General features: G+C 42.0%; 1 protein-coding gene and 2 pseudogenes across 3 annotated transcripts; 1 reads left to right on the forward strand and 2 right to left on the reverse strand.

Annotated features, from left to right (window-relative positions):
* Positions 1 to 367: 367 nt before the first annotated feature.
* AT5G29210 (uncharacterized protein) lies at positions 368 to 847 on the reverse strand (the record flags this gene model as incomplete). The annotated part of the gene is made up of 1 exon (NM_122795.1): positions 368 to 847. One exon carries the CDS (start codon positions 845 to 847, stop codon positions 368 to 370), a length of 480 nt encoding a protein of 159 aa, NP_198263.1.
* A 4461-nt stretch (positions 848 to 5308) lies between these two features.
* On the reverse strand, positions 5309 to 6322 carry AT5G29295 (annotated as a pseudogene; the record flags this gene model as incomplete). Its single annotated transcript has 1 exon — positions 5309 to 6322.
* Positions 6323 to 8036: 1714 nt separating this feature from the next.
* AT5G29337 lies at positions 8037 to 10820 on the forward strand (annotated as a pseudogene; the record flags this gene model as incomplete). The annotated part of the gene is made up of 1 exon: positions 8037 to 10820.

The raw sequence follows: 10820 nt of genomic DNA on the forward strand, positions 1-10820 counted from the left end.
ACCATCACACCATTAGTTAATACTCATATAATTCATGAAATAAATCAATGAATGCAAGAGTATATGATCATGCAACCAAACAAGCAATCAATCACCCAAATAAACACTCAAACCTATCATTTGCCATATCACACGCTTCGAGACTCACAGAGATTCGGTTGAAGGTTTAAGGTTAGCTTCAACGATTCTCGGACATTCCATGGCTTCCCAATCTTGATCCCAGCTCAATTTACCTCTCTTCATCTTGATCTAACATCTCTTGATAGAAGCAACCTTGATTCATGAAGCTTTACTCTGAACACACATTTATGGGACGGGTTCCTCGGAAGGTTCTCGATCGGACAGGATAACAGCATGGATTTCTCGCTCATGGGCAGGAATTCTCGATCACGGACATGATTTCTTCACTCACGGTCAAAGAATCGCAGTCACGGGCAGAGTTTTTCAATTGTGGGCAAGTTTTCTCTCGATTACGGGCGATTTTTATGAGTCGGGCAGCCATTCGGATCACTCTCCATTCTCCCATCAAATGGCTCGAGTTTGGCCAAGCATTTATAGGTGGAACAGCTTGGGCTCCAAGCAAACGCATGTCATCTGGTGGTGACACCTTGCGGGACACATGTCGCCCGCCCGTGAAGACACATATGCTGCAGGAATGGGACGATGACACGTGGAAGGGGAAACTTCGGCTCCAATCCTCATAATTTTGGCTCCAAGCAACTTTCTTGGGCTCCAAGTAAGCCAGTCCACGTGTCCATGGCGCGGTCAAAGGGCGGTCAATGCCCGACAGGGCAAATTTTCGCCCGTGGAACGCCCGTATTGCCCAATCTTGCCCATCTTTGCCCATTATTGCCCAAATAGTAATATCTTTTGCCCTTTGATGGTTTAACACTTTTTGGGCACATATGGGAATCGACCATGTACCCAGGGCAACTTTCTCCCGGATGACCCCATCTCGAACTAGAGTTAACCATATTCATTCTTGCCTTGATCGTCTCTTTGGATTTCGTTCCTTAACTATTTATTTTCTCTTTCAGGTCATCCTCAGATGTTCCTCGATGTTTTTCCGCTTGGGCGTTTACCCCTTAGCGAGGGTCATTACATTCTACCCCTCCCCCCCCCTTAAAGGAATTTGTCCCCAAATTTTATCTTTTGGGCATCTCCTTCTTCTTAGGTTTCTCCTGACACTCGCTCATAAGATTCTTAAGTCCTTCTCCATGTAATGCTCCTTCTCGCCACCTTGGACAACTTGATTATCTTCACTATCACTCATTGCTTATTATTATTCCACCTTCTCTTGAATTCGTCTCGCCACAGTTTTCACCAATCCCTAGTCTTTCATTTGGCTGAATCGCTCTTTACATAATTTCAGCTATTGAAAACTTCTATTCTCGTCTTGATGGTAATATCTTATCCGAAGGTAGAGATAACTCTTCCCACAAGTTTCTTGCTTTGTCAATATTTGATACCACAAACTACTCCATTCTGAGAAATCCTTAAATCATAAAAGCTTAAGTTGGAGTGATTAGGAAAGCTTCTTCATCTCTAGCATCTTCTGACTCTCTTATATTTTTTAACTTCTTGGGGTACGAAGGTTACTTCCTTAATGTACCATGACTCAAGCCATTTCCCAACTGAATTCTCACTACTTGAACATTTATCTGACCGGTAAAGAGATTCTTCGATGTTTACCACAGATACTTCAACTACTCGCTTCTCCACAACAAGGGTTCGGCTTCAGGGAACAGTTCAATCTAATGACTACTCCAATTAGGAAGGCACCCTCAACAATTACACACAAAAACTTGGGATCACTCAACACTCCGGAGTCGACCCCACTCAACACGGATGCATGCATAATTTAAATTAAGCAACTAATCTACCAACTATTCACACAATCACACAATCACATTCAAGAGAATAAATAAAACCCATACGTACCTTATCTGAGACTCTTAAGGTCAAGAAGGCTTAGGGTAAATCTATTTCTATGGTTTAACTCTCACTCAGTAACTTGATACCTTCATGACTTCCCGATCGATAGACTGGCCGGGGTGACGGACCGTTGATGACTCCTTCATCTTTTTCAACAAAAAGACTTGACCCATTCATAAGTTCTCAAACACTTCCTTAACTCCTCTGACTATTCTTCCCATAACCAACTTTTCTCTGGTTTCTTCTCAGGTACTTTGATTTGTCCCCATCATTTTAACTTTGCCATTTCCTTTAATGACTTGGATCATTCTTCATATATCATCCTCCGATATTAACTCCAAGACTTGATTCCGTGGATCATTGTCTCTCTACTCCTTTAATGCTTACATTCGATTGTTTTCCTTTTCGGTACGACTTCCTTTCGTTCTCATATTTACCTTTACGATACCTCCAATCTTAACTTCGTTTAACTGATCATCTTCTTTGAATCTACAACCTCCTCATATTTTGTACACTTCTCCCTTTAGCGGCTTCAGTTGAACTACTTAACTCATCACTCTTCTTTACCGACTTTCTCCTTTAAGTTTTGGATCTTTCATACCTTGCACCTTTACTCGCTCGATAATCTTTTTGCATTATCTCTATCTTGATCATCCCGCTTACACCCGTTTACTCTCTGATCATGTATCCTTCTTCGAACATTACCATTTGATCCTTAGACGCAGTTTTCTTCCCACATCCCTCCGATAACGATATTCCTTTGATCAAACTTCACCTTCTCAGTTTTTGATTCACCTCACCTTGTCTTACTACGCCTCCTTTTTCCCTTTATAATGATCCCAAAAATATACTCCATCTCCTTTCTCGAACTCCATCGTTACTCACCATATATTGATTTGTGATCACCACCTATGTCTCTTAAATGGTTTTGCTCCCCCAATACTCAATCTCTTCTTCACCCACTACTTCGATGTGCTGCTTACTCTTCATTTAAGTGATCTCCAATAACTTTCCTTCTAATCACTTACTTCTTCTCAGCTTCATCACTTCCCTCATGCCTTTCTCCGATTAATAAGTCTTGCTCATCATTCTTCCAAATGATTTCATTCATCTTCCGTTTTCCTCCTTCCTTAGAAATGATCTTTACACCTTCGGCTCTTGTCCTCTGCAACTCGCATCTCATCACCCACCTTGGCTCTTACTCTTTCTCTAAAAATCTCCTCAACTTCTCCTTCACTATTTCTTAGTTTTCTCCGAAACAACTTACCTGCTTCCCCTTTTGCTCTCACTTGAGTTACAAGCCCTTGTTACTGAGCTCGACCAGGATTCTTCAACACTTTAAATCTTGGTTGCGGTCCCCCACGACCATCCATTCTCAATCCAATCCAAACGTACAACTACAACAACAACAAGGGCAATACCTAACCCATTCCCCACTAACTCAGGACATACAAGTTTACCTAGTTGCTTTTGCGACTCATTTACTCGATAAAACTTTTAGAAAACGTGTGTCCCGTGAGCATCATGAACCATGCTCTGATACCAAAACGCCCTCGAATCGCTCTATGGCCTGACAAGCCAAGGGCAACCCGGAAACGCCACATTGATAACTCACACGGACAACCCAACTTAGGTTCCAAATGGCTTTAGACCCTTAGCCAGATTATCCACATGAACATCCCTCACGAACGCGGTTTAGGCTTTTCAACCCTTGCCATGATCGTGAGTTATGTCAGTCCCGACAAGACTAATATCGCATGAAACACACTCTTTATATGAAAATAATCTTTTATAATATATAAATTTCTCAGACAACCAAGTATCCAAAACGTTTCAACAATGGGCCCTTGAGCATACACGCTCAAATCCAACAAAAATCATAATCATTAAATTTTGCAAAAAACAACAAACTATATACCGGCTTTCCTACGTCTTGAGCATCCCTCTAATGGTTCCCACTAAGGTTTCCTGCAAAACAAAATGGAGTCATAAGAAATCTAAGATTACTTAGTGAGCTCGGTCTACCTGCAACAGATATTAGTTCCCCATCCCACTATCATAATACGAAACACGCAACAGAGAATAACAACAAAAGGTAGCTTGCCGAAGCATCTACCAAAAATATGCACATGCAACTAAGACTCCTGTTTTATTAAGTTTTTAAAAGGGCCCGATATGCAAAACATCAAACCCAACGCCAAACACACACTCCCGTGATCTCCCGCGTTACAACCACAAAGGTATGTAACCGGAGCATCACTAACAAACGCTACACCGTCGTGTAGACACTCGGCCAGGGTAGCTAGCCCCGTCTCTCCGAATTCTTCACACTTCATGGCGATCAAGTAACATAGTTACAAGACCCCACAATATCACGGTTCACTACGAAGGTCAGACATACCACGATCTTGATACGCTTATGGTCTCTTCCTCCTACCACGAGCACCACGTATCAAGACCCATATTTAACATATTATGAGACATATGGTTACTCAAAATCATAGAATCATCAATATTCTTACTCACCACAACCTCCCAAACATAAGCCTTAAGCATAAGAATCTAAAAAAACCTCATATGCGGCTTAGTACCATTAATTAATACTCATATAATTCATGAAATAAATCAATGAATGCAAGAGTATATGATCATGCAACCAAACAAGCAATCATGCAACCAAACAAGCAATCAATCACCCAAATAAACACTCAAACCTATCATGTGCCATATCACACGCTTCAAGACTCACAGAGATTCGGTTGAAGGTTTAAGGTTAGCTTCAACGATTCTCGGACATTCGATGGCTTCCCAATCTTGATCCCAGCTCAATTTAACTCTCCTCATCTTAATCTAACACCTCTTGATAGAAGCAGCCTTGATTCATGAAGCTTTACTCCGAATAAAGACGGGTTCCTCGGAAGGTTCTCGATCGGACAGGAAAACAGCTTGGATTTCTCGCTCATGGGCAGGAATTCTCGATCACAGACATGATTTCTTCACTCACAGTAAAAAAATCTCAGTCACGGGCAGAGTTTTTCAATCGTGGGCAAGTTTCCAATAGTCGGATTGACTCGAACTTGCAGTACTTATCAATCAAGCAATAATCAAGAGAAATATAGATCATGACTCCTAACTAAACTAAAGAAAACGTTTATTTTTTAAGACCCAATAAACTCAAAAACGGAAAATAATAAGAATCAAAAATAAAACCAATATTAGTAAGAACCTCCCCAGTGGTATTAAAATCCAGAGAAATCGGGAAAAATAAATCAAAAATGAAAGAAAATAAAAGAAAGGGAAAAGAAAAATCAAACTTGTGGGTTGCCTCCCACTAAGCGCTTGTTTTGAGTAAATAGGTTGACTCTGTAGTTGCTTAATCAACAGGTGGATCCTGAAGATCCAAAGGCTTTTCTACTGGAATCTTGGCTTCAGCCCAGTAGTGTTTGACTCTATGTCCATTCACAGCAAATGGTTTTTCATTGTTGTTTTTGAGAATGACTATTCCATATGGCCTAACCGAGTGGACTATGAAGGGATCTGTCCAACGAGAACACAATTTTCCAGGAAATATTGTCAATCTAGAATCATAAAGAAGTACCTGGTCATTAGGCTCAAAGGTCCGAGTGAGGATCTTCTTGTTGTGGTAAGCTTTTGTGTGTTCCTTGTAGAGCTTCGAGTTGTCTAAGGCGTGAATTCATAATTCATCAAGCTCATTCAACTGAATAAGACTCCTTTCTCCAGTTGATTTGATGTCGAAATTCATCATCTTGACTACCCAAGCTGCTTTGTGCTCTAATTTCACTAAAAGATGACAAGCTTTACCATATAGAAGATGAAAATGTGTGGTCCCAAGCGGAGTTTTGAAAACTATCTTGTAGGCCCACAGTGCATCATCTAACTTGTAGGACCACTCCTTTTTCGCTTTACCCACTGTTTTCTCAAGAATCTCTTTGATTTGCCTGTTGCAAACTTCAACTTGGCCGCTCGTTTGTGGATGGTAGGGAGTAGCAACCCGATGCTGAACTCCATACTGTAAAAGCAATTTCGCTAGAATCTTGTTAATGAAATGCTTACCTTTGTCACTAATGACTATGCGTGGCACTCCAAAACGAGGGAAGATGATTAACTTGAAGAGTTTCATGACAATCGCTAAATCGTTCTTTGGACTAGCTATAGCTTCTACCCATTTGGAGACATAATCCACAGCTACTAGGGTGTAGAGATTCTTGTTGGATTGCGGGAAGGCTCCCATGAAATCTATACCCCAACAATTAAAGACTTCGACTTCGAGTATAAATTTCTGAGGCATCTCATTACGCTTGCTGATCTTTCCCCTTCTCTGACAAGGGTCACATTGCGATATGAACTTCTGAGCATCCCGAAACATTGTAGGCCACCAAAAGCCTGCTTGAAGAACTTTGGATACTGTGAAATGACCACCATAGCTAGAGCTGTGACAATGCGATAGTATATGAAATAACCCGATTTTCACTGATTTTATCTACGTGTTAGGTATAAGATTTTGAGTCTTTATGTTATTTCTCGAGTCTTTTTTGTGTCTTTTTAGGTATTCTATGAAATGGGACAACAATGGAGATAATGAGACATTTTGGAGCAAAAGTTATGAAAAAGGAAGCTTAGGACGATTTTGGTTCAGGAATCAGCGAGGAGTGTCGATCGACACACTCTTGGTGTCGATCGACACCAGTTTCGGCCCAGAAAAAACCCTAGATGCCTCCGAGTTTACAGAAGATCAAGTATGCCCCAGTAGATTTCCCTATTTGCGTTATTAGTCCCTTGATGTTTTTAGGGTATATATATATTAGTTTTAGACCTAAGTTTCTTTTATCAAGTCTTTTATCAAGTTTTCTACAAACCCTATTACTGAGAGACATAAACCAGTCGTCGATTGTTTTCAGAGTTTTATTCAGATCTATATATAGTGAAGAGATCCATTCTTTCCCCTTCTCTATTTACTGTGTTTATGCTTTCACACTCAAATATGTTGTTTGCTTCATCCAATATGTCTGAGTAATCTTCTTGTTAGGAATAGGGTTTCTCATTAGGGATTCATATGGTTTAGTAGATTGTCCCCCTTGTTAGGTTATCTGTAGAATTTTTCATCTTTAACTATGCATAATGCTAGATCTGGAGTAATTAACTAGATCTTGAATCCAGACAATAGATATGCCCGCCATAGGTATCTGTAGTTGGATCTATTATTTGATGAGTCTGGTTTATAGGTGTGTAATAAGAATCGGCCTATCTACTAAAATGAACAATTGAACTCGTTAAGAATGCATATTTAGGTTGATAGTTTCTCGGCTTCTCTGGTTATTATAAGCTATAGATATAGGGAGTTTTGCAGCACGCCCACCGGTTATTCCATAATTAGAGTTTGAGTTTAAGAATGGTTCGATAACAACCTTGCTTTCATTAGATCTACTAACTAATAGTTACCCTGAGAATACCCTGTTCCTAGCTCTTTATTAAATCGTTTACAACACAATCAATCTGCTGTCTTTTTACTTTGTTCTCTTTTATTTTCACTATTACCATGCTAGCTTAATCTCGACATTCAACTCACTGTTTGAACAAAAGAACTCCGTGAATTCGATCCTAAAATACTACAATTGATCTCTTATTTGAAAGAGTAGTTCTAGGTAATTTGAACCATATCAAATTTGGCGCCGTCGCCGAAGTTCTTGAGAATCAACATTGAGTTTTGTTTAGAGATTTCGTTTAGTTTTTACTTCTATTTTGTTACACACGTGTTTCTTGTTTTCTTCTTTTCTAAGTTTCAGGTGTATGCCTAGGCAAACAAGGAGCACAAAACAGAAGGAGCTTATCAACTTGTCTGTTCTGGACTTGGGAAAACTTGAACGCACCAACCGAAAAACTCAGAAATTAGCAATGGCTGAAAAAGTCATCAGAGCTGATGCAGAAGGAGTTTTGAGAGATGAGGATGGGCAAGCTTACAATGAGGCTGGTCAGAGATTGGATGATCATGGACTCATCCTACTTGAGGACGCCAATGAGGATCAAGCGCGCCTCAATGCGCAGTTAGCTGCTAGAGATGTAGCAGGGCTCGGTGGTGAGCGACACCAACTAGGTGTCGATCGACACCATCGGGAGCAGCACGCGGATGCAATCGGTATCGAACGACACAACAGAGGTGTCGATCGACACCAACACCAGATTCCTGCAGCTATTCTTCCATCTGCGGAACCTCGTCGTACTCTTGGGGATTTCAACAGACCAGACCTGTTCTATGCTAATCGATCAGCGATTGTACCCCCACATTCCAGAGAAACGACTATGAGCTGAAGCCTGGCTACTTTGCTTTAGTTGGCTAGCATCCTTTCCATGGCTTATCTCATGAGCAGCCAATGGATCATATCGAGCGATTTGAGGACCTTGTTCTGAGCATCAAGGCTAATGGAGTCTCAGAGGACTACCTACTGTGCAAGTTTTTCCCTTATTCACTTGTTGGGGAAGCAGCTTCTTGGCTGAAGCAACTTAAAGCAGGTTCCCTCAAGACTTGGAGAAGCATCAAGATAGTCTTTTTGAACAATTTCTACGATGATGCTAAGTCTGAGGAGTTGAGAAACAAGCTGTCTACCTTCACACAAGGTCCAACTTTCAAGGCTGCTTGGATTTGTTTCAAGGAGTACCAACGAGATTGTCCACATCATGGTTTCAGTGAGGTACAACTTCTAGGTACCTTTTTCAGAGGAGTTGATTGGAGATACCAGATGGCTCTAGATGCAGCGAGTAATGGTAACTTCAATACACGTTACCCAGCTGATGCTACAGCCGTGATAGAGAAGCTTGCTTGTCGCAACAATACCAAGAATGCTGATTTTGAGAGGAAGAAGATTGCCGGAGCTATTTCAGGAAATCAGATGGCAGAGGTTAATGCTAAGCTGGATTCGGTTCATAACTTGCTCACAAGGAAGAAGCATGCCCACTTTGCAGCTGAAGAAGAGACTATTGAGCCTTAGCCTAAGTCAGAGGAAGGAGTCTTCTACATAGATGGTCAGGGATACAGGAAGTTTGGGCAGCCACAGGGCAACTTCAGTGGCAACAGGTTAACAAGGAACCAGGGTTCCTCCAACTACACTCCAAAGCTTGCTTTCCAGAAGACCTTTCCTCAAAGCAACTTTCAGAGGAACTATGGTAATTCAACTTACCAAGCCCCCCCCCCCCCTCCACCTTCAGCAGAGACAAGAATGGAATCGATGCTTGAGCAGATTCTGGAGAGCCAAACAAAGCTTGTTATGGAGTTTATTGGGAAGTTTGATGTTGTCTATACAGATATTAATGGGAAGATCCATAATCTGAGCTCTCACTTGAAGAAGCTAGATGTATAGGTAGCTCAAACTGCACAATCTATCAAGAGACAAGAGGGCTTTCTTCCTGGTAATCCTGATGCTAACCCAAGGAAGAGCTGCAATGCCATCTTCATCAGAGAAAGAGATGATGTGTGGGAGGAATTGGACACTTAAGACGAGTTGGAGCTCGAAGTTGCATAGATGGTGTCGACCGACAACCTCCAGTGTTGATCGACACCATACGGGACCCTTTTCTCAGAGACGACTCAATACGACGGTGTCGATCGATACCCATCCAGTGTCGATCGACATTGGATCCGGACTACACCTTGTGAGGTGCAGGTACCTATGCAGCCCGAGTCTGTCTATACTCCTCTTGTCTCGTATCCAAGGAGGCGTCGTTCTAAGCAGGAGATTCATGCTGGTAAGTGCACAACCATAATGGAGAAGATCCTCCATACTCTTCCTAAGGATGCTTCTGAGACATCTATGTTTCATTCAATAGGTATGTCAAGCGACTTGTTGACAATAGAATTAGCTCGGATGAAGCTAAGCTTCTTACCAGAGACATCAGTGCAATCATGCCGCCTAAGGCCAAGAAGGAGAAGGCACAAAGAGTAGACATAGCTGAGTACATCCGCACCATTACTCCTGGACAGCCCACTGAGAAGGTTCCAGATCCGGGTAGCTTTGTTCTTGATTGCTCTATCTCCACAAGCAGGTTCAGCCGCTCTTTGTGTGATCTGGGATCCAGCATCAACGTCATGCTTAAGTCTGTTGCTGAGAGACTAGGCATGACTCACTACAGACCTACTCGCATCACTCTTCCTTTCGCGGATCGTTCCAAGCGAATCCTTGAAGGAATCCTTGAAGATGTTCCTGTTAAGATTGGTAACTCTGTTATCCGTGCTGATTTTGTGGTCCTGGACTATGAGAAGGAACCCAAGGATCCCCTTATCCTTGGAAGAGCATTCCTAGCTACAGCTGGTGCTAGGTTTGATGTGAAGAGAGGGAGAATCTCTCTCAAGGTTTGTGATTCGGAGATGGAGTTTGGCATGGATGGTTCAGAACTTACTAAGCCTATTAGTTGCATTGCGTCCAGCATAGACACACCTCCTTAGACTGATCAGAATCCCACCACAGAGCCACACACAACGCTCCAACACGTTGAGCTCGTTAATGAGAGTTGCAGAGCAACGGTGTTGATCGATACCACTACCCCTGTCGATCGACACCCTCGGGTTTCATAGACGAAAAATTCTGCACATTCTCTTCAACCCACACCACTCATGGACCTATGTGATAAGTTCTCTTCTCTCTCTTCTCCTGTTTATCTTTGATTAATTCTTTGGATTATTCAAAGACTGCTTCACAAGATAACAAGCCTAGAGTTCCTTCAAAGCTTGTTTCTCCTGTTGCTTTTGCAGGTGACGAGAAGACTGTCGATCGACACACCCCTGAGTGTTGATCGACACTAGAAGCTGCTCCAACCAGATCCGTTTACACACCGCCTTGGAAGGCGAGGAGGCAGCAACAATCCTCCACTACCAC

This window comes from Arabidopsis thaliana, chromosome 5 (assembly GCF_000001735.4).
Source record: "Arabidopsis thaliana chromosome 5, partial sequence".
NCBI lineage: Eukaryota > Viridiplantae > Streptophyta > Magnoliopsida > Brassicales > Brassicaceae > Arabidopsis > Arabidopsis thaliana.